Below are 24,582 nucleotides of genomic sequence, written 5' to 3'. Positions count from 1 at the left end.
AACTCATGAGGGTAGAAAGTTATATGAAGTAATGTAGGGTCAAGCTTTAAATCCAATTGTCCCATTTCAAATCCTAGTTTGTTCTGTTCTACAAATTCCAGGATGCTATGTGAGTTATTTGACTTCTCTGCCTTAGTTGCCTCACCCAGGAGTTGGGAATAATAACTGTCTGATTATCTCACAAAGAAATTGAAACATAAATAGATGAAAGTAATGTATCTAAGGCCATATAGATTTATGTAATGATTTAGGTTATAGCCAAAACTCTTTTAACCACTGCCCACTGCTGTCTTTTCAGTGCTGATGGTCACCTAGTTGATAAGGCACTGGCTTTGTAAAATAATTCTTATTTTCTCTGACCTTTCCTGTAGAACTAGATAGTATTTTTCTCCTTGTATTTATTAAAGCTCTTCCATATATCACTTGGACTTTATAACCTTGTTGACAACTAAATTTTATTTCATTATTCTTTCTAACTTGTCAAATTTGACAAATTTTCTTTTTTTCTTTAATGTTTTCTGTGCTCTCTTCTTCTAGGACCAAAGTTTTATATCTTATATTAAAATAAATAGAATTACATTATTTTTTGCTTCCTAGTGCATCATCTTGTGCACATACTAGGATATTCATAATCAACTTTAAATGAGTGGTCCTCTTTATAGAAGGAAGAATAACAGGTCAGCATCTCACACAAGACCCTGTACAGCTTTGTTTTCTTTTATTTTTGGCTGTTTTCCACTTCTGTGGTTCTTCCCTGTCAGATAACATCATAAAGTTTCATTAATCTATCTATATCTTCATGTTTTTATTACTGTTAAGTTTGTTGAAGCATCTTTTTTACCTTTTCATGGCAAGAGTCTTAACTATGCTCAGTAATAATGACTTGTTATGAAAATTATTTTAGTGATATAATCATTAGAAATACTTAACACCAATTGAGCTCTTTATAAATGGCATCTGTTATTCTAAGATGCTGTTAGTTTTATATTTTAATCTTAGAACCAAGGTGTGTATATAAAATATGTATATTCCACCACCACAATGCCATTACCAAATTTGGAGTATACTTTTCACTGTCACTGTTGATGGCTTTGTAAAATTGAGGAAAAGCTTTGCAGCTGTTTCTTGTGCTCTCACTGTTTGGACATGCCTGTTTCAGTAGTCTGTATTTTATTTAATTGATGCTACTTTGTACCTTACTTATTTGCTCTTTTGCCCTGTGAACTGAAAGATCATTGTTCCTGAGTTCTGTAAATGTATACTTTGCACGTACTCTGTGTTAGCAGATGATAATGGGAGGAGTAAATTACTTTACTCATTTCCTGAGCTACCTTAGGAGCTTTGTCTTGAGCAGCTTTGATTTTATGTTTCTTGCTATTGTAGAATTAATTTGACCTCCTTTAGCCCTCAAATATGAAATCACTGGACTGCATTTTGGTGTTCTTAAGTCTTTGGTTAGTGTAGCATGATTAATATTTATAAATGTATTCAGTAATTCCAAAGATTAAAATTTAAATACAAATAGAGATTCTGCTTTTATTTTGCAAGAACGTTTGCTGAAGATGACCTTAGAAGAGAGACGCAAGGAATACATAAGGGACTATGTTTCTCTAAGCACCATTCTATCGTGGAAGGAAGAGATGAAGAACAAAGGCCAAAATGATGGTAAGTTTTTCAGAACAATTTTTTAGGCAGATGCTGCTCCCATATATTGATGGTTCTTGTAAGACAGTGGTTGACAGAAATGAATAACTAAATTCATGAATGAGGTATTTTTGAAATTATTGTTTGCTTGCTTTTAGTTGCCTATCACATACTTCTTAAACTTAGGAATGTATAGTAACGTTGGTCATATTCTGAAATATAGCACATTTATAGTACATGCCTTTTTACAGGTACCCTTTTATTCTTTAAAATCTATTCTGCAGCAGATCTTAAGAGAAAATGCTATAGACGTTTACTCATTGGTCGTGTGGCATTTTGAGCTTGTATTGGATATTCTTTAGGTTATTTTAAGGATTGAATAAGGCTTAGAGAGTATATTGCAATACAGAAAACCAATAACATTTCAGATAATTTAGAGAATTATGTTTTATATGGTATTGTATTATGTCTATATGTAAAAATATTTGACAAAATTTACTTAGTCTTTTTGATTTGATGAAAGTCTGGATTATATTAGAGTATAAATGGATTTTTAAGCATTAAAAGGGTACATGAAAATTGATTATTCAATATCAAGTGGTCAGCCCAAAATAATTTTTTTAATACACACACACACACACACACACACACACACACACGTACGTATGTCTTCAAAGAAATTGAGGCCATTAACTTGGCAGGGAGGTGGAAGGGACTGGAGGAAGGGAAAGGGAAGGTAGGAAATATTATATTAAAAATTATATTTTAATAAAAATTATTAAATGTTTCTAAGCAGAAAATCATACATTTTATAGATGTTTGATATATTTATCTCAGAATTAATAGTCATTGGTATTAATCTTGATGCAAAATTTAGATACACACTTCAGAGCAAGGGAATTTACTTAAGGAAGTGAACTTGAACAATTCATTTTACAGATTGTGCCCTTAGACTGGTAACAGCATATAGGATACAGATCAGAAAATGAAAACCAAGTGTGGAACAAAATCTGTGGAGAAATCAGCTGACTTAAGCTTAGGTGTTTGTAAAAAGAACATAGTTAGGGTTTCATTTTAGACACTTTTCTGAAAGGTGGAACAGGCATGGTGACGTGTGCAGCTGAGGCAGGAGCATTGCTACCAGTTTGACAGCTTGGGTGCATAGTGACTTCAAGGCCAGCCTAGGATGGCTAGCCTCACCCTACTTAAAAATCAAATAACTGTAGCAACAACAAAGGCAAAGCTTGTTAGGCTGAAAGTGAAAAGATCTTTTTAGTGGGTAGGTAGGGGAGTGACTTCACCTCAAGGGTTAGTGGTATCCTAGAGCCAGATGACTAGCATATTCGCATCTGACCTCCTGCTTATTATTTTCAGTAAAGGCAAGTTGTTTTAGCAGCTGTCTCATTAAGACATTGAAAGAAAAGCTAGTATTGTGTAATGCAAGAGCATAGGCCAAAAATTGAGAGAAGAGCATTTCTGCTTCTCCTTGATTGGGGCTCAGTTATTTCTCTCTCTCTTTTTTTTTCTTTTAATTATCAGCAACTGAAATCGAATACTTAGCTCCATGCCTAGCAAACATCCCTTTGGTCTTTCTCTTTTCATTCATCAGATTACCTTCATGGTCACTGTTATAGCTGGTCAGTTATCTAAGGATATGGTACATGATGTTCATGTTAGCAAATTTGCTCTCTTGGGATAGATTCTTGTTGCTACTGGAATATTTCAGAGATCAGTAGCTGATACTCCGACTGCTGTGCATGCTAGAACCACTTTCTTCTATTTAGGAACTTGGTTTTCTTGTTGGCTGCTTCTAGTCTCTTTATTTCATTTATTTTTTATGTATTTATTTATGCAGTTATGCACATATGTATGCATTTATCTATCTATTTATATGTGTAGGTGTATGTGTGTGTTTGTGTGGGTGAGTTACATTAGTATATTAGTATCATAGCTCACATATATAGGTCAGAGAACATCTTGCAGGAGTCAGATCCCCATTTCCACTATGTATGTTCTGAGAATATAGTTCAGGATGTCAGCCCTGGTGGCAAGCATCTTTATCTGCTGAGCTGTCCCACTGGCCCTGGCTACTTCTGTTTAAAGATTCAGCCAACAAGTAACTGTGCGTGGTAGAATTTTGTCAGAATTAAGTAGTTTGGTGTATTCAGGAAAATACAAAATTCTAAAATATGTCTGCCAAATTAGAAAATATACATTGAATGTATATGTCTTTCCCTTACATGACACTGTGTATTTAATTCTGTGTGCCAAATATGAACTTATAATTTATAAGTGATTCACAGTTATTTTATGCATCAATTTTTCTGTTAAGCTATTTTGAACCTGAAGGCATTCCGTGGGGAGTTAGGTGATATGACCTGAATTGTATTTTTATTAAGCTGTGCTTTATCATTTGCATGTGACATCTGAAATGTTATTTGCTGTTGTCTTTTGTGACCTGGAAACTGGTGTTTGGCCTCATCCTTGAAATGTAATAGTTTTGTTATATAAGTGATGTTTGGTAATTTTTTACACTGTACACATTTTAAACATTCTTCTTACATACTTGGTTCTTGTCATCTGTTTAGTACTAAGTCATAGTAGAATATTAGTCAGTTTTACTATCTTACTGCTTTAAAAGAACTGGTGAATATGATCATTATGTTCATGCATGGAATGTCATAGTAAAATTTATTGTGTATGAATAGACATAGTGGGCAGCTGCACATATGAACTCAGTGATTGAACTGAGCAAGCTCAAGCCAGATACAATTCCAGCATGGAAGTGAGCATGAATTCCTATCCCTAGCTAAGGTATTATTGGCTTTTGATAGCTGCTGAGAAAAATAGTTTTCTTCAATGGTATCACTCCTAGGGTATTGACCACACTCCAAGGCAAGTCCCATACCCACTAATAGTTGGCTAGTACGAACTGGACTGGATGGTTTTTAAAAAGAGAGAGGAAAACCAGAATTGGGTAAGCAGGGATGTGAATCAGGGCGGAGCTGAGGAATCAACATGATTCAAGTGCATTGTAAGACAGTCTCAGAGATTTAATAAAAACACTACTTTAAAATAAAAATATGTATAATTAATATATACTAGTAAAATACTTTAGAAAAATCTTTATTGCTGAGAGGTATAGATATATATGAATATATATGGAAAGCTTCTCAGGCTATTTTGCAACAATTTATATATATTATATAGTTTTATCTATAGTGTATATAAATATGCTTATATATATCTTTAAAAGATATTATCATAGAAAATTAGCAATTCATAAATACAAATATCCAATTAATATGTTCATTTTCCCATCATCTTAGTTACTTTTCTGTTGCTATGACAAAGCAGTGTGAGCAAGATTTAGAGTCCATGATCATCATGGTAGGAAGCATGGCAGCAAGCACGCAGGCATGGTGCTGGAGCAGTAGCTGAGAGCCTGTATCTGATCCATAAGCACGAAGCAGAGGAAGATGGGAGGGGAAGGGTGTGTTTCTGTGTGTGTGTGTCTGTGTGTGTGTGTGTGCACGTGCATGTGTGCGAACCCCCCTGCACAGGTACCTGTGGAGGCCAGAAGGAGAGGGAGGGAAGGAGAAAAGGAAAAAGGGAGAGAGAGGGGGAAGGAGGGGAAGGAGAGAACATGCATTAGAGAGTGCTAACTCAGTGTAGTCTCAAAGCCCATCCTCAGTGATGTACCTTTTCCAGAAAGGCCACACCTTCTAATCCTTGATAAACAGTTCCACTACCTGGAAAGCAAGTCTTTAAGCATATGATCTAATTGGGATTCATTTCCATTTTACTACCATAACCATTGACTTATAAAGGACTTGGAGTTTTGTATTGCTGGTTTACCTGAGTAAATATTCAATCAAAAGATATTGACAGGACCGTTCAGCAAAGTAAGAGTGCTTTTTTTTTTTCCCCAGAGAACTAGAGTTCCTCAAACCTTCTGTAATTCTAGCTGCACTGGACCTGATGGCCTTTTCTGGCCTCTGAAGGAACCTGCACATGCCAACACATATACACACATTCAAACCTCTGTCTATCACATAGACACATAAATAAAATTAAGTAAAATTTAACAAAAAAATTAAAAAGACCGTAAAAAGTCAATATACTGTATTTAATCTTAGTTAATTTTAATCTGTATTTAGGTCTATTTCTGTCCTTTTCTTCCTGATTATAATATATTTTAGAATACACTGGAGATTTTTTCTTTTGTATACTGTGAGTTCTCTTCTTCATCCCATGCAGCTGAATCACAACAATTTCCTAGTACTTGTTCCTCTCTGTATGTTTCTTGTAGTTGTAGTTAAACTCTAGAGCAGTGCTTCTCAACCTTCATAATGCTGCAGTCCTTCAATACACCTCATGTGTGGTGACTCCAAGCATAAAATTACTTTTGTTGATACTTTGTAACTATAATGTTGCTACTGTTGTGAATCATAATGTAAATAAATATCTTTCTTACATGCAGCTGCTCTTAGGCAACTCCTGTGAAAGGATCATTTGACTTCAAAAGCAGTGGAGACCTACAGATTGAGAAATGCTTCCCTAATGGATTATTCAGATATAGATTTAAGCTTTTTTGAAAAAATATTTTTATATCATTCTGCCTTTTCATACATGAGATCACAGAATAGATAGTATCTGACCTCTCTTTCTTTGGTGACAATATTGGTCACTGGGCTCACATGTGCTGTGACGTACCTGTAAAGTACTGATAGCAGCCGTTGATAATTGCTGCTTAGGTCATTTATTTCATTAGTGGTTGAAAAATAGTTTTAACTGGATTTTATTGTTCTATGCTTTATTATCATGTATCCTAAGAGGACCTTGAATTTACTCTATAGCCAATGATGGCCTTGAATTTCTGATTCTCTTGCCTTCACCTCCTAAGTGCTGTAATTGTAGGTATACCACACATAGTATATGTGGTGCTGGAGATGACAGAGGGCTTCTATAATGCCAGGAAACTCTACCAACTGAGCTACACCTAGAGTCCATGAGTCATTATTTTGAATGTTTGAAGAGCAATTGAGAAAAAGAATAACAAATCTTTATAATTATGTTATTCAAATATCATAAATATTCTTTGAAAATGGCTTGGTTAGAAGAAAACTTCACATTTTGTATCTTATATATGCTTACATTAAAATCTGATATATAGGTCATTTAGCAGACACCTTACTCTAAAATTCTGAGGTGTACAGTTTGTAAGTCTGAATTACTAAACCATTTTTTGAGGTAAATGGAAATGTTTTGGCATGTACAGTTTGATTATAGAGACACATTTATAGTCTTTAGTTTCTTCCATATTAAAATTTGTATGATTGAGGAAAAGTTCAGTATTATTGATTCTCCTTCCATTTGAACTAATTTCTACTCTTAAAAGTTATTTCTGAGCCGGGCGGTGGTGGCGCAAGCCTTTAATCCCAGCACTTGGGAGGCAGAGGCAGGCGGATTTCTAAGTTTGAGGCCATCCTGGTCTACAGAGTGAGTTCCAGGACAGCCAGGGCTATACAGAGAAACCCTGTCTTGAAAAACCAAACAACAACAACAACAACAACAACAAAAACCCAAAAAAGTTATTTCTGTGAAAAGTGATGACATAACAGGTGGTATGCTTGTTCCAGCTACATGGGAGGCTGAAGCAGGAGAGTTTTAAGTTAGAGGCATGTCTAGATAATGATGTGATGCTTTTCTTCCATATTTTTTTCTTTTTAAAGAAAAAGAGAGAGGGAAAAAAATTAAGCCCTAACTGCTGAGTTTTTCCTCTCTAAATTGAAATCTAGTTTGAGTGGGATTTAAAATCCTGGTCAGTGAATGGCTTGTGTACCAAGCTGGAAAGTCATGTTTAGAAATCAACAAAACCTTATCTTTTTCATTTGTATATGAGCTCTTATTTTATTTTTAAATATATATTTTTGGTAATTTTATACATGAATGTGTAATGTATTTAGGTTTATATTCTCTTCCCACAAACCCACTCCAACTCCTGCAAAGATCCCATCTCCAGAATTTATACTTTTGTTTTTAAGTGTATTTTAATCATTTTGTAATATTAATATATAACACAATTCTATTATTTTAGTAGGTTTATAATAACTACTTTTGGTTATTAGTATGTTTATTAATTATAAAGACTGAGGAAATTAGAATATAAGTGCTATTCAACAAAACAGTATATGGAGAAGGATGAGGGTAAGAGTTTTATTTTGTATGACATGCAATAATTTATTTTGTTTTGCTTTTCTTTTTCTTTTTCCCCCTTTTATTGATAATAGATTTTCCCCTCACATAGTTTATCCTGATTACAATCTCCTTTTCCTCTACTTTCCCCAGTTCCTTCCTACTTCCCCTCTTATGTGGATTCAGTCTCTGTCTCTCATTAGAAAACAGACTTCAAAGGGATGGTAGTAAAATAAGATCTAATAAAGTAAAACAAAAACTAACAGATTGGAATTGGACAAAACAAACAAACAAACAAACACAAGTAGAAGGAATGACTCTAAGAGAAGTACAAGAATCAGAGACCCACTCCTTTGCACACCCAGAAGCCATATTAAAACACTAAACTGGAAGCCATAATATGTTCACAAAGGACCTGCTACTAACTTGTGCAGGCCCTGTGCATGCTGCCTTTGTCTCTGAGTTCATAATGTGCTTAGGTCACATTGATTTAGAGGGTTTTTCTTGGTGTCCTTCATCCCTCTGTATCTTACACTTTCTGTTCTATAAAACAAACAAAACCAAAAACCAAATGTAGCAATAAAATGATTTCTAATGGTATTCTCTTATACTCATGAGCAGTCCCTTGCTTGGCCATCAACAGAGAAGCTTCATCCTGCAACAGATGGGAATAAATACAGAGACCCACAGCCAAATATTATGCAGAGAGTGAGAGACCTTGGAATACTTAGCCACAAAACAATGAGATATGTCCATCAAATTCCTCTCCTAAGGGCTCAAGGAACCCTAAGCAAGAGGAGGAAGAATGAATTTTGTTTTTAACTAAATACCTATAAAAATAGAAGTTGGGGCTGGAATGGTGGTAGAGATGGCCAGTGGATAAAGTTCTTGCTATATATACCATGTTTGAGGATGCAGAATTTGGACCTCCAGAAGCCACCCAAAAGCTATGGTGGCTGGCTGTAATCCCAGCGTTTGGGAGGCAGGTACAGGGGATCCCTAGGGCAAACTGACTAGATTAGCTGATCAGCAAGTTCTGGATTCAGTTGAGAGCCCTTGTTTCAGTAAATAAAGTGGAGAGGAATTGAGGAAGGCTCCCAATGTCAGTATTGAGCCTCTACATGCATATGTGTATATACATCTAAACACATGCACCTACATACAAGCAAACATGCATGAACACTACACATGCATGTGCACCCACCCACATACAAAAAGGTTAAAATGAAATACTGCTTCAGACTTTTATAGTATCAACTACATTATGTTATTAAATGTTGAATATAGCTGAAGATGACCAAGTAGTTGGGAAAATGGTTTTAAAACAGGATGATTTAATCCAGGCTATTAGGAGGGACAGGCAGAGGCAGGTAGTACCTATGAATTCAAGGCCAACCTGATTGGCAAAATGAGTTGTAGGCCAACCAGGGCTACACAGTGAAATGTCTCTAAAAACAAACATTATAGGTATATAGGTATATAGGTGTATATCTATACATATGGTAAGGGTAATATATATTAAGTATAATATATGTATTAAACAAAAGAAAACCAGTTCTGAGTCCTAACAAGCTTTATTCTTCAAGCCTTTGCTTTTTTGGTTCTCTAGATCTTTACAGTTAGCCTTCTTCCTTTGTGTTTCTTGCGTGTGTTGTGCTTTAGTACTGGGGCCCAGGAGTGGGATACAACACTGACCATCTTACTTGGATCGTTATTGTCATCTTTAAAGTCTTAAAGTTGAAAGAGTCCTCCCTCGACAAAGTATTTCTCTACTCACGTTTGGAAAGTTTCACATTACCCTCCTTATTCCCATGTCTTTTCTTCTTTCTTTCATCCTTGGCCCCTCATCTTTTTCCTTTTAGTTATAATCTTTCATAGATTTAACAAGCTCTAAAATCTGTTGGACCCTCACAGTTTTCCAACTTTGCTCTCTAGCTGTTTTGCCCACCCTAAATTTTCTTTTAAAGGTCAATCTAATTTTTGTCATGCACACTACCATACCCTACTCCCCTCCCACTCCTAAGATTATATTTTATTGAAATCAACCAGATTATTTGAAATGATGGTGAATATTTTGCATCTTTGTAATACAAAGTTTTTTCAAGTAAGTTTCAAATGTTGTATAACAATGATAAATTTCTATTATAAAGATGTTTCTTAACTTTTATATACATATTTAAATAATTGATACAAGGATACAAATTCATAGGTTAGGTGCATTATATATTATTTTGTAGTATTTAATATTGTTATGACTTCAGCTTCTGTAAATCTAAATGGTAACAGAGCTTAAGTTGAGGGAAAATATATGCAGTTGAGCCCCTTACATGGATTTTTAAGATCTTCAATAATAACACTTTTAACATATTTCCATTCCAGATGTACTTATTTTGGCATTATTGATTCTTCATATTCAATTGTAGGAAGTTATTTTACTACAACATGCTTTTAAAGTCCTTTGCAGAGTTAATTTGCTTCAAAGCCAGCTATGACTACAGACAGAATTTAATTCTTGACTCACCTTAAATAGCTTCTAAAATATTTTGAAAATAAATGGTAGTTGTATTTGAAAACAGCGAGATTTCTGTGCAATAATATTCTTGTGGTGACTTAAGCACTCACTGAATCAAACATTTGTCAGGTATGATTATTTGACGTGTGAAATGGAAAATATAAAGAATATAAAGTTATTTAGGAATTCATAAATCATGGTGTGTTTCTGTGTCTTTCAGCTTTATTTTAAATATTTTTCTAGGTGATTTTAACAACATATAAATAACATTTAGTGTGTATGCAGATATAGTTCACCAAGTAGTAAATAAATTGTTCTCATGTTAAGCATGTTAAAATGTAGAAACCAAGTCAATAATCTTAAATCTTATTTTAAAAAATACTTTAAAGATAAGTTAGAATTATGATTTTAGGATGAAAAGTTCATATATATATGTATGTATATATATCTCATTATATTATTTGTATTTTACTAATTAAATGAATTTTACAGTAAATGTGAGTTTTACTTAAATATTAGTTGCTCTTTACAAACAGATGCCCAGAGATTGGTACAGGTTGGTGGTACCAATGTATAGAGTTTTGTATAAGGAGAACACACTTCCAGTTCCAGTAGTCTTCCTTTGTGAATCTTCATAACCTGTGCTCCATGCCCGATTTATTTATTTTAAATCTTTGAATCTGAATCTCATGACTATCTTCTTCTGTGGAATATTTAATTGCTGAATTTTTTTTCCTGTAAGTACTCAAAACAAGAACTGAAGTGCAGCTTATTTTCATCCTTAAGTGTCTGATTTACAAGGCTTTGGATTATTGATAACAGTATAAATAACGAGTGCAGTTTAAGAGGTGGCCCAGTGCAAGCATGCACAAAACATGGAAGGTTTCTAGACTGAGAAGTACACAAAGAAACTTGAGTGTGATGAGGATAATTTTGTGATCACACATCTAATGATTTATAGGCTATAAGAACTCTGTACACTTTCTGCTTCATGAAAGTAACCCATTTCTCCCTTTTTCTTAGAGATATGTCTCTTCTTCCGTATTTTTCCTGTGTCTGATAAACACCCATTTCTTATTTATATTTATATCCTTCAGTTTTCTAATACATCCATTCATTCTTGGATTAATTGTGTATGCTAGTGTGAGTGTGTGTGTCCGTGTGTCTGAGTGTTAAGTGTGTGCATTCAGGGATGGGGGAGGTTGCCATCTTTCCAATCCACTCTTGTAAGATTTAAACTATTTAATTTTTTATTATGATAATATATAATTCAAAATTTAACATTTTAATATTTTTCAACACTATGCAACCGAATAAATATAGCAGATCATGAAATGAAAGACATCCAAAGTAGAAAATGCAAGTGCTGGTGGCATAGTGCAAGATTCCCATTGAAGTCTGTTTGAGTGTAGCATTTAATGGCATTATGTGAATTTACAGTGTATGTGGCCATCCCTAGTATCCATTTACAGAAACTTTTCACCTTTCTGAATAGAAAATGTGTCTTGGGAAACAAAACTACTAGTTTGTCCTTCTCACCCAGCTACTGCTATTTTCTGTCTATATTCTGTTTCTGATTTTGTTAGTTCTGGATATCTGATGTGAGTAGAATTATACAGTATTTGCCTATGTCTGGCCTGTTACATTTATGATTCATTTCACTATAGATTCATCTATGTTGCATGTGTTTCAGAATTTTGATTTTAGTGTCATATCTTAGAAGTATCATGAAAATGTCTCCCCCTCCCAGGTTTTATGGGTTTTTGTCTTACATTTAGGTTTTGATGAACTTTGAATTAATTTTTATGTATGGTATACAGTCCAATTTCATTCTGCATGTAGATCTCTAGTTTTATAGTATCCTTTTCTTTTGGCTAAATCATGGCACCTTTTTAGAAAAATGAGCTTTAAAATGCCCCACTGATCTATAAATTTGTACTAATGCCAAAATCACACTTCTTTGATTAGTGTAGCTTTGTAGTAAGTTTTGAAATCATGAGGTGTGAGTCCTTTGTTTTCTTCCTATTTTGGTCATGATTAGGTGTATTTGATATTTATTGAAATTCTGTGTGAGTTTTGAGGATTGTTTCTCTTCATAAAAATATCTTCAGGATATTGATAGAGATTGGGCTGAAGATATATATCACTTTGGGTAGTAATATTATCTTTGCCATATTTTGTCTTTCAGGATGTCTTTCTGCTTACTTACATTGTTTTTAATTTTTAAAATAAATTATTTTAGTATTCTGTGTAGAATCTTTTACCCCCTTGGTTAACTAGCTGCATTCTTTTAAAGGTCATTATAAATGAAATTGTTTTAATAAGTTTCTTATAGTTATTATTTTAATAAATGTAACTAATATTGGTATATAATTTGTATTCTATAACTGTTCTCAATTCAAGCTAATGATTATGTTTTAAATCTCTCTATATATAATCACTGAGAACAGAAGTTTTCTTTTTTTCTTCTTTGGATGTCTTTCATTTCATGATCTGCTATATTTATTCGGTCTACAACTTTCAGTTCTATGTTAATGAGAAGTAATGAAAGTGGCCACCATTATATTCTAATTTTACAGAAAATGGTTTTATTTTTTCACTATCAGATGTGATGTTATTTGGATTTTTATGTTTCTATTATGTTAATTTTCTGAAATTTTGAACATTTCTGTTATGTTTAGGAAGTTTTCATTTTACTCCTAGTTTATTGAGTGTGTTTATCATGTGAAAGATGATTGGATTTGGTCAAATGTTTCTCTGTGCCATTTGAAGTAAAAATGTAGTTGTTTCTCTTCATTTTTCAGCTCCCAAGTTTTAATGATGATGTGTTTTTGGGAACATACTGATGTCATTTAGAGGTGTGGACCTGCCACTGGTGCATGTGAGCTTCATTCACATCTTGGATCAAATATCAAGTCATATAGTCGTATTTAATTAGTAGGAATCTGAAACTTATAGTGTAGTCGCATGTTCAAGAAGAGAGCAAACCAGAAAACTATTTAGTAAATAGCAATTATATAACATCACCACTCACATGGCTTTTTAATCATATTCTGTTGAAAACAGCAGCAGAATGCACTATTGCTTTGTATTCCAGTAAAGAAGGAAAATTAGCATTGCTAATTAAATTATTGTACATTTTTCAAAAATTATCAGTTCTAATAAATATGAAAACCAGAACTTCCTCTTTGAATATATTCAGAACACTTTTGGATTTACTGAGGTATTTGTTTTATCATATTTTGAACATACTTGAACATACTTGGCAACAACTGAAATAAATTGGTTAAGGTACTCATTCCGAAGGTGACTTGGCATCCAGAGTCCAGTGTATGTATACGAATGATTTTTTCCACCTAGTTGTTGACATGTATATTTTCTCACAGAATATTGTTCTGTGGAGTTGCAAGAGTTGGTGATACAATGCTACTTAAAAATGTACTCCATTTTTAGCTGAAGAGTTTTTTCTAAACCATTTATACATATGTTCTGCAAGATTTAATGTTGGGATTCTTGATATTTTCATATTGTTTTCATCAAGTTACTAGGTTTAATATTCTTTTTACAAATGATGATTAAATAAATTGTTGTCTGAAAACTGAGAATTTGCAGTTGAGTTATTATGGCACCAGAAATAATGACTAAATTATCACAAAACAAGGAAAACTGTCCTGCAATTCCAGTAGCAACAACAATTGCCCTGATTGTGTTGTAGCATCTGCCACCATCAGAAGTGTTCATGTGCTTTAAAATAAGCCTTTGAATTGGAAATATATAATACATTTCAATCAAAATTTAAAAGTAAGTGTGTGTGTGTGTGTGTGTGCGCGCGCGCGTGTGCGCGTGTGCGTGCGCGTGTGTGTGTTTCTGTTAGGTAGCTCTGACCAGCCTGGAACTTATGGTATAGACAGACTGATCTTGAACTCATGGAGATGCAACTGCCTCTGCCTCCTGACTATTGAAATTAAAGGCATGTGGCACAACACCTGGTGGCTCAGATTTTATATTTTATGTTTTGGAATTTTCTCCTCTAATAAAAATACTGTTTATTAAAGTTATTAGACTACATTTTAGCACATCATAGTGTCTATTTTGGAAAATGATAATATGTGGTAGTGAGATGCATAAGGTATTTTTAAGGGCTCAAGGCAACATTTTGGAACATTTATTTGAAGTTATGCATCTGATTTTAAAACAACAAAATAACAATTTTAGAAAATTAACTTATCTCACATGGAATTGACTCCTGCAAGTGTGCATTTTTCATTGGAAATAAATATTCTGAGGGGTTCCAGATGAAAATTAGTCAGGTTTAGTAAAAGCAATTTCTTTATGGTAGATGATTGACAAGTTGTTGAAGGTTCCTGAATAGACTGAGATTATTATTCTAGGCTAATCTAACCTTATATTTAGTGATGTTCCCTTTCTGACCACTGTTGGTATAACAGAGCAGTACCTCTTGGTGATCAAAACATTTGGGAGTCTATTCAAAGGCACCTTAGTACAGACCAGCATTCTGTTTTATTCTGTTCACTAAATGATTAAATACATTAAACTAGGTAGTTCTTTGCAACGTTGATTGGCACAGTGGGTAAGTGGAACTAAGAAATGGTATTATTTTTCTTGACAGACTTGCTTGTAAAATATTGTAAACTTGACTTTTCTGGATGCACAGTCTATCTTTTTTTTTTAAGGATTTACTTGGTGATAAAACCATTGTCTATTTTCCTATCTATACCTCACATACCTTAGCATTGTTTTTTTTGAATTCTTTAGACAGACCTTGACAAAACAGAACATATTCTTCCTATCTGTAGACCTAGGATTGTGGCCTCTCATTTTGCCACTTTATCTTTTTAGTCCCCACCACTCCTTCTTTGCTTTTTTGGTTTGAAATCCTCAGCCACTGTTGTGACTTTATTGATGGATTTTGAGTTGTTATTTGAAGACTCTGTCTTAAAAAAAACATGTTAGTTGGAGCTGGAAATACCATTCAGGATAGTGTTCTTGCCTGGCAAGGCAAAACTGGGTTGTATCTCTTGGCAGTATAACAACAACAACAACAACAACAACAACAACAACAGATTAAAATAAATGAAAAACTCAGTTATGTGTGAAGCATAAAAATGCAAAGCAATACAGTTTTCTATGTATTACATATATAAAACCACGTAAACCCAACATCATGATAAACATCAAATTTTGGTTTCTTCAGGAGGAAAAGGAAGGCATTTTTCTTTTTTCCAGATTAAAATTTTTCTTACGTATAGTGGTGAATTCATAGTTGCTTATTAAGTAAAACCTCATACTGCTTTGTATATTTATTCTGCTTTATAATACTTTATTGTTTTTAATAGAGGAAGGCTGGAGATGAAACTCATTTGAAGATTGCTTACCACTCATGAACTAGGGCCTTGGGTTCTGCCTGTAACAAAAGGAGATAGTAAAAAGTGACATTGACAGTCAAATTGAATTTTCTTGTAGAAAATAGTAAAAATAGTTAAGCATTATACGAGCAAAGTTTAAATAGAGTAGCTAATGTTGAGTTATTAGGTGAGAAACAGGAATTCTAGGAGTAAATAGAGTATATGTAACCAAAGTAGCAGTGAGTAAAATTTTATTATTTTATGAAACTTTGCTGATGTGAAAGAATCCTTCAAATAAGGCTCACTGAAGAAAACTTCTGGTAAAATAAAACTTTTAATTTCAAGGGCTACCAACAAATAAAAATCAAGTTTCCAAGAAAAGTGAAAAAGACCTGACTAAAAATAAATCTGAGTAGCATTTGCTTTTTTGATATGCTGGGAAAATTTCAGTAAATTTCAAGATAATCCTAGAGTTTTGTGTATAGCAAAACTCCATCAACTGTGACGATAAAGCTATACTTCTTCAAAAGGACTGTGAACTACAATACCAGATACACATAAATAAGTGTATTATTTAGAAATGTTAAGCAAAATGAAATGAATCAGAATAAAGAGCTATTGACCAAAAGATGAATTATTTAATAATTAACAGTACTGGAAAAAGCAAAAATCTCAAGCCTGCGCACTTTTAAGGTTTAGTCATGTAAGAGAAAGTGCTTTTAATGAAATGGTAAGCATGGAAGAAAAATGATGAATGAATTTACAGATGCTTTAGTACAGCTTCTACATCAGTGAATGGGAGTGGGTTGGAGAGAAAGAAAACTGTGCTGTGTAGTGTGTGAAATGCAAAGAATTCCTGTGTACAGACTTCCAGAAGGTACTTACTGAAAATCTGAGATTTGTGGTCAAAGAAAACTAATGATTTGTCCATCCAGTCTCTCCATGTCTTGTGTGAAAGAACTAAACATGTTTGAAGGCAAAAGAAAGACATGATGGCACACAGTTATAATTGTGACACTTGGAGGGCTTAGGCAGAAAGATGGGTAGTTAGCTCAAGGCTTTCTGAGCTACATAGGTAACAATGAATCAAACAAGGCAGAGGCACTGAGTAACAAGAACAGCACTGAGTTGTAAAAGATGCCATTAGTGTCAGATCTTTTGAGAAAATCTCTTGATGATGCGAATAAGTGTGAATGAGAGGAACAGAGAAATCCAGGACTAAAAGTGAAAAGGTTTTGAGGAAACTTCTGTTGTGGTTACTAGAGTCCAGGGTTTCTACTCGTAACATGTACACATGTCCCCAGGCATGTTTGTACTCTCAAGTATTAAAATATTCTATACCCACAAATAAACTAAACCTGAGGTGAGGTGTTGGGATTAACATGGAAGTAGGTGGTTGTCTGCCATGCACTAGGCTTTGAACTAACATCCTAAAAATAAAAAGAATTTTAAAAAGAGAAAATACATAAAAAGGAATGAAAAATAGAAATAAAAATAATCAAACAAAATCAGCAAAAAAATAACAGTTACCAAAACAAAACTCTATTTTTGTTTTTAATTAGACTCAAAGAATTAAAGTCAACTGAGGTTTTCATCAGATTAGCAGATTTTAAAAGTGTACTGGAGCCTCTGCCATCCTCCTTTGTACAGAGTGTTAACAGGAATATCTGTAGAGTAAGGTTGTAGCTTCAGTTGTTCAGATGACAAATCTGGAGGCTTCTGTCACATGTTGAGATTGTTCATGAGTGGGCTGAGTCGTAACTCAAACCTGTAAGTCTTTGGAGAATGACAGTGCTGTAGATCTATGGGAGAAATCTAGTTACATAGTTCTGGAACCTTAATAGTTTTGGTTAATATGGGTCACTAGAAAACCAATAATCTAAAATATAAAATTAAGAGGAAAAACTTATACCAGAAAGCCAACAATACAAAATAGAATGTTAACTAGGAAAAAAAAATAGATTCCTAGGAAATTGGAACAATACATAGAACTTAATGTTGTTTTCCCCAATATTGTTAGGATAAAATAGTTGTATTTTTGGTTTGGTTTTGGTTTTTCAAGACAGGGTTTCTCTGTATAGCCTTGGCTGTCCTGGAACTCTCTCTCTGTAGACCAGGCTGGCTTCAAACTCACAGAGATCTACCTGCTTCTGCCTCCCAAGTGGAATTAAAGATGTGTACTACCACTGCCCAGACAATCAGGGTTTTTTTTTCTTGTTTGTTTGTTTGTTTGTTTGTTTGTTGTTTTTTGTTTTTGAAAGATGCAATATGCAGAGATTCCCAGAAACTAAAAATCTGACTGGTAAAATTTTCAAAGGAAGGACTGGAAATTGAATTATCAATGTAGAAAAAAGTGAATGAGATAAAAGTGAATTAGATAAAAGTGACTTGGGACATAGAACTCAACTACTTCAGTCCTTTGAAGAGACAGAAACAGATAAGTAAGGAAAAATTTCTAGTGGCCAAGGAATTTACGTGAATACTAACTAAAATAAGTGAATGATGTTGATAATGTATTCATAAGAAAAGAATCTAGGATATACTGTGAAGAAGCAAGATGTGGAAACAGTGTGATAAGATGGTGCTTGTGGTCAGAAATTATGTTCAAGTTCCTAAAACCACAAGAAAGAAAAGGACATGAAATGTTAATAAAAGGCTTTTGCTTTGAGAAAAACAGTGGAGAAACAAGAGGAATATTTTTCCTTTTTCTTAACATAATTCTGTTCTGAAAGGAAAGCTTTTATTTAAAATGTGGGAGTAAAAATTATGTTGGCTAAAAAGCAGGATGACAATGCTTGAGTAACTGGTGATCTAGACTGTGTTAACACTTGCATATAATTACAAACCTGTAGCTTCTTTTTGAAGTAAGTTTTCCATTACTTTTTACTAGACTATCTTTTTGAGACTCTCACATGGTATTTTCACATTTCTCTAACTTTTTTCTCTAGAGTATTATTATGAGGATGACCAGTAGTTCCCTTTTGCATATGAACTTTATGCATGTTATATATGTAAATAATACCTAAAAAGTAAGGATTTTTTCCCTCTTGGGGCAGGGTTTTATACTGTAGGCTCTCCTGTAGATTACTATGTAGCTGGCCTTGAGCTTGTGGCAGTCCTTGTGCTTCAGCCCCTTGAGTGCTGGATTTATAGGTGTGGCCTACTGTTTGCTCACAAAGTATAGTCTCTAGCATTTTTTTTTTTTTGTGTGTGGAAATAGAGTATATATGTTAAAATAATGATGAACAAAATCCAGGAGAATTATATAGTCAGGATCCCGAGGCATATTCTGGTGGGTTGTTTTGGGTTGAATGTAGGAAGTGCTCAGTATTAGGATAATAGTAATGAGAAAAATCATGGCGGTATGAAGATGGTACCATAGGACCCCTGAAAGGCTCCACCCTTTCTGTGAAGAGATGGATGTAGTCCTTGGTTTCAATATGCCACATCTACTATAAACTTCTGAACCCTCCACCATCATTCAGGATGCATCCCTAATGGTTGGAGAAATGGTGGAGAATGTCATGAGAGAGAGAACCTGCGGATCCTTGCCTGAGACAGTTATGGAAAGAAAGTCTTACAGGTATTCTTCTTGTATGTTTTACTTGGTGGCTGTGCTTTAACTGGATAGAATAGTTATTTTTTTAAGGAAGGGGTAGGTACTTTGGTGTAATTTTGGGAGATGGATCACAGTGTTAGAATGGAACAGTGGCCTTTTCCAAGAGTGGTACAAAGTTTATGAAAAATAGCACCTTAATATTTTTGTAGTGCTTACACTCTCTCTGTAATAAAGGAAATCGTATCAGAGTTCTTGAATTCCAAACTCAAATGGGTAATTAGATTTATCAGAAGCATTTTGGTACAAAGCATGTAGACTTAATAATAATAGCTATCAATAACTTTCAAAAACCAATGGAAAATGCTTAGAAATGTGACTCTTAATGGATTTTTAAAATTTTTGAATATGTACTTTAAAACTTATTTGTAGAAAGAATTTTTATTATCTTTCCTTTGGTTGTGTTAATTGGCTGCTTAACCATTTGACATCCTGATTTACTTCTCAGACATAACAATGTTTAACCCAGCTATGCATTTTAATTAAGTGGCTAATTAACTACAGCTTCTTAGGTCTTTCTTTCTCAGTTTTTCCCTAGAGTAGTAGAGATTCAAGTTCCCAGAGTTTAGGAAATGGCTTTTATATTAAAACATTGCAAACTTTTTTTTTTGACTGTGTGTCAGAGAATTTTGTAAAGATTTTCTACAAATAATTTTCCAAGTTTTAATATCTGATCATTGGTAATTCTCTTAGGCTTGTAGATGAAAAGAAATACATGTGGCTGTAGGGAAAGTTGCTTTTCAAACTTAGAGCAGTTAGAACTTATAACAACCTCTATGCATGTCTACATAAATTAGCCAATGTTATATAAAAGCATATACTAGTAAGAATTTATTTTTTCTTTGTTTTTATTGAGAATAAGAAATATAGCTTTTAAAAGACAGAATTTTGTATAATTTTCTTATTTATTTATTTACTTATTTATTTTTTCCTAGCTTTGGCAATAGGAAAAGAGGCCCTTTATCTGATTTTGTTTTCCAGTCCATTTTGAATCAAGAAAGACTCATTGAAGACTCCTTGAGAAGAGTCTGCTTTGAAGAAGATAAACAGACAAAAAAGGGTGGGCAAGAGTGTGAACTTCCTGAAGGCAAACAGACAAGAAGGGTGGGAGACACGTGCAGTTTTGTTGCATGTCTAACACTGACCTTCCTGGAGTCAACATTGAGAACTGAGAAGGTATTAAATTAAATTAAAAAATGACTGAATTTTGTGAGCTTTAAAGAAAAATGCAGGTCCTCTAGTGTGGACAGGCAATTGGACTTCAGATCTAGGACTGTGTCTCTCTGCTGGCTCTAGTCATCAGCTTGAACATTCAGAAGCACTACTTTGACTTCATGAATGATAGCAGCTGGCTATCTTTTCAGCAGAGCTTAAAACACACAGTCTGTGTGTTTATCACTAGACCTTTGTAGTGTATTCATCTTGTATTTTAAAATTTTATGCTGCTTAACCTTAATTGTGATTTTTTTGTCAATAAATAACTTTTCAAAAGAAGTATGATTCCTGTTTATGTTTTGATCAATTCTCTAATTGTACCCATAGACAACTTGAAAGAATTGATGTTTTATTTTTTCTTCAGTATACAGTACACAGTATACAGTTTGTGGTATGTGATCTTACTGTTTGTTTTTCTTCAGATTTTTCAGAGACTTTTGTTACTTCTTTTTTCTTTGACAATTTTATACATGTAACAGTGTATCATTTTATTTTTTTATTGGATGTTTTATTTACATTTCATATGTTATTCCCTTACCCCATCCCCCCCCACCCAGGAACCCCCATCCCATCACCCCTCCTCCTGCTTCTCTGCAGATGTACCCCTACCTATCCCCCTATTCCCACCTCCCCACCCTCAAATTCCCACCCACTGGGGTGTCCGGCCTTCATGAGGTCAAGGATCTTTGCTCCCACCTATGCCTGTCAGGGCCATCCTCCCCTACATATACAGCTGGAGCCATGGATCCCTCCCTAAGTGCTCCCAGGCTGGTGGTTTAGATCCTGGGAGCTGTGGTTGGTTAGCATTGTTGCTCTCCTCATGGGGCCGCAAACCCTTTCAGCTCCTACAGTCTTCACTCTAACAGTGTATCTTGATCATATTCATTCCCACCTCCCCCATCTCACTCTCCCTAAGTACTCACAACTTGTCCTCCTTTTGAGATGATGTCCTCTTCTTCCTCCTGCAACTCACTGAATCCAATTATTGCTGCCTGTTGGAATGTTGACTGATGTTATTGGCTTACTCTTGTGCAAGTAACCAGTGCTGCACCGAGTTCCTACTTGCAGCACTTATGTCATGTCTAGAGATAGCATTTCACAATATTCCTTTCCAACCCTGTCTTTCACCTTCTTTTTTTCTTCTCTTCCGTGGTATTTCCTGAGCCTTGAGTTGGGTATGTTGATATTGATGTCCCGTTTAAGGCCAAGCACTCATTAGTCACTTACTTTTGGCCCTTGGGCCAGTTATGAGCTTATGCATTACTGCTGACTTTTGCAGAGGGAAGCTTCTTTAACCAAGATTGAGGGTAACACTAATGTATGGATGTAGTAATGAATGTTTAAAAGTCAGCTTAACAGCATGTTAATGTATAAATTCAATAGTAGGTTTCCCACTATGATATATGACCTCCTGAGCCATGGACTTTTGACCAGGTTTATAGTACCAGTATATCCCTTCCTTGGAGCAAGCCTCAAGTTCAGTCAAAACAATGGTTGGTTCTTTGAATGACCTTCATGATACTACTGCATCATTGGATACATCTTGCATGAAAGGTTGTTGCTGTAGCCTGCAGGGTTCACAGCTGGGTAATACTGTTGATGATTTTCTCACCCATCAGCCTGTTTAGTACCTTCTAGCATTATGAAAGCTAGCCAGCAGGGAGGAAGTTTTCAGGTCAGTTCAAGATTGATTTCTGTATGTCCTGTACCCAAGGTATGTTGTATCTTTAGCAATAGGATCTTACCATCTAGTTCTGGTGAGCAAATGAGAAATGGCAGTAATCTGTTGCTTCGGGAGAGGTGGGGGAGGGGGGCATCTTTAACGTTTCCTGTCCAGTAACTTATAGACAAGTATTCTACATCAAGCACTGAGAGTTTCATTTAATATCCAGTTTTCCTTCCATGCATGTTAACTATGGAAAAATTTTTTTACAAAGAAGTTATATTTTAAAATTAGCTTACAAAGTGATAGGTTTCCTTAAGTTATTTTTTTCTTTTATATCCTTAGTTTTGGTAACCTAACTCCCAACCCCTCTTTTCTGTTTCCTACCCCAATTCTTACTTTAACTTTTAGCCCCCAATATTTCTGGTTTATAACATGTGCATTCTATATCTGACTTCTTTAAAATCTCTTCCCCAGAGAGAACGATTGATTTTATATTAATTTTATACTAAAATTTGACAAATTGATCTCAAATTTTGGAAATTAATATAAATGTATGGAAAGAATCTACTAAATTGATTTGTGTGGTCTATTTAAAATAATGTTAATTTTTTATAGTACATGATTATAATAATGTTAGGTAGCTTTTCCCCAGAAGAGAAGTATTTTTATGACTTTGTACTTATAATTAATCACTTTAATATGAATTCTGAGTCCTGGCTTTTCATTCTTTGGTCTTTTATTTTAAGCACTTACAGAAACAAGTTTTGATCTAGTTTGAACTGTGACCAAATGCCTGACAGAACTAAGGTAAGGGAGAACCAGACGGTACAGTCTGGCACAGCAGGGAGCATAGTCTTTGGCAGCAGGACCTTGACAGCTGACAGAGCCAGCCTAAAACCCCATAGCCAGCTCCTATGGCTCTACATCTGCCAGCTGGGTCCTAAGCTCCAAAGATTCCACAACTTCTCAAAACAGTGTCCCCAATTTGGGACCAGCTGTTCAATTACATATGCCTATGGGGGACATTCCACATTCAAACCATAACTATATTTATATTGTCTAAAATGTGTTCTTTCTTGAAAGAGGTTTTCTTGAATGAAGATTCTCATGTGCTGAGGTCCTTTTCTGGGCGCTTCTTAATACAGAAAAATAGATGACATACATATGTAAAGGTGTGGCTTTGCTTTAGTCTTCCCCAGTGAATTATGCAAACATGTGTGTTAATAAATTGCCTGTAGTGGCAGGAAGCTAGAAATAACCTTAATATACATCAGAAGAATGAGTGGCCACCATGGGGTATGCTTAGTCTTAGAAAATGGGTTTTCTCTCTTTTTCTGTTGAGGTTAAGAAATGTTTATAATATCTTAATAAATGACGAAAGTATGTTCTAATTCACACATAACTATTTTCAAGATCTCATATTTCTATAAAGTGAATGTATTTGAGCCTAAATAAACTCATAACATAGGATGGAAAATAAAGAATAAGATTTTTTAAAAATTTGTTTTGTATTATTTGATTTCAGTAAAAATAATAGATTAAAAAAAATGATGTTCAAGAAGGAGATGACTAATGTTAAAATACATGAAATAGTTTTGTATTTTATAACTAAAATAAAATTTTAATTACAGAAAAATACTTTTAGTGGTTAGTTAAGTACTTAAAATTCTTCCTTAAAATTCTTTCATAAAAGACTCATTTTAGGGCCCTTTATGACAGGGAAAGATCTTTGAAAACCCATAACCTTGACTTCATCTTATCATGATGATTTCTAGGAAGTCTGGAGAATGACCCCGGTGTACTGTCATCCTGAGCACTTCATGTTTCTGGCCTTTACCTAGCACACAGTATAGCTGCTGCTGTGATTACCTCTCCAACTTCACCTCTCTCCACAGGCCGTCTACATCTAGGATTATCCAAAGCACTTCTAGTATTTATCCTAACTGTATGTTTGCTTTCTCTTCTATTACACTGAAAGCTTTTTGGGGGCATATGCTGTTTTTTTCCTCTATGATTAGCATATCTAGTAATTGGTATGAATTGATATTTGTGGAAATAATTCTTGCAGCCCTTACATGATGGGAAGAGAAAAGCTGAATCATGAAAAACTATTTTCAGCTTTGGATTCCTGAGGAATCTTTTAAAGTTGGCATTCATTACCCCAGTGCTTCATGGTTAGCAAGTACTTAGTAAATGAATTAGTTGATCAACTTGAAATAAAAATTGGGTGATGTAAATATGAGTTAGTTTTGGGAATGTAGTTCCTTTGGTAGTGGTGTTCACCGTTTTTATGTTTTGTTTCTATTGCTCATGAGCACAGGAAATTCTACAGTGCCTAACCTGGGTAGGAAATTCTACAGTGCCT

General features: G+C 34.4%; 1 protein-coding gene across 1 annotated transcript in view; it reads left to right on the top strand.

The window, feature by feature from the left end:
* Positions 1-865: 865 nt before the first annotated feature.
* The window catches only part of Macrod2 (mono-ADP ribosylhydrolase 2), a 1,849,434-nt gene continuing 1,825,717 nt past the window's right edge, over positions 866-24,582 (top strand). The window contains exons 1-2 of the mRNA XM_028755287.1: positions 866-872; positions 1,549-1,665. Of these exons, the coding sequence (XP_028611120.1) occupies positions 866-872; positions 1,549-1,665 (124 nt within the window). The remainder of the gene's footprint in view (positions 873-1,548; positions 1,666-24,582) is intronic.

Source organism: Grammomys surdaster, unplaced genomic scaffold (genome assembly GCF_004785775.1).
Source record: "Grammomys surdaster isolate TR1022 unplaced genomic scaffold, NIH_TR_1.0 129, whole genome shotgun sequence".
Taxonomy (NCBI): Eukaryota; Metazoa; Chordata; class Mammalia; order Rodentia; family Muridae; genus Grammomys; species Grammomys surdaster.
The sequence above is the reverse complement of the archived record's forward strand: the minus strand, read 5'-3'. Positions and strand labels throughout refer to the sequence as shown.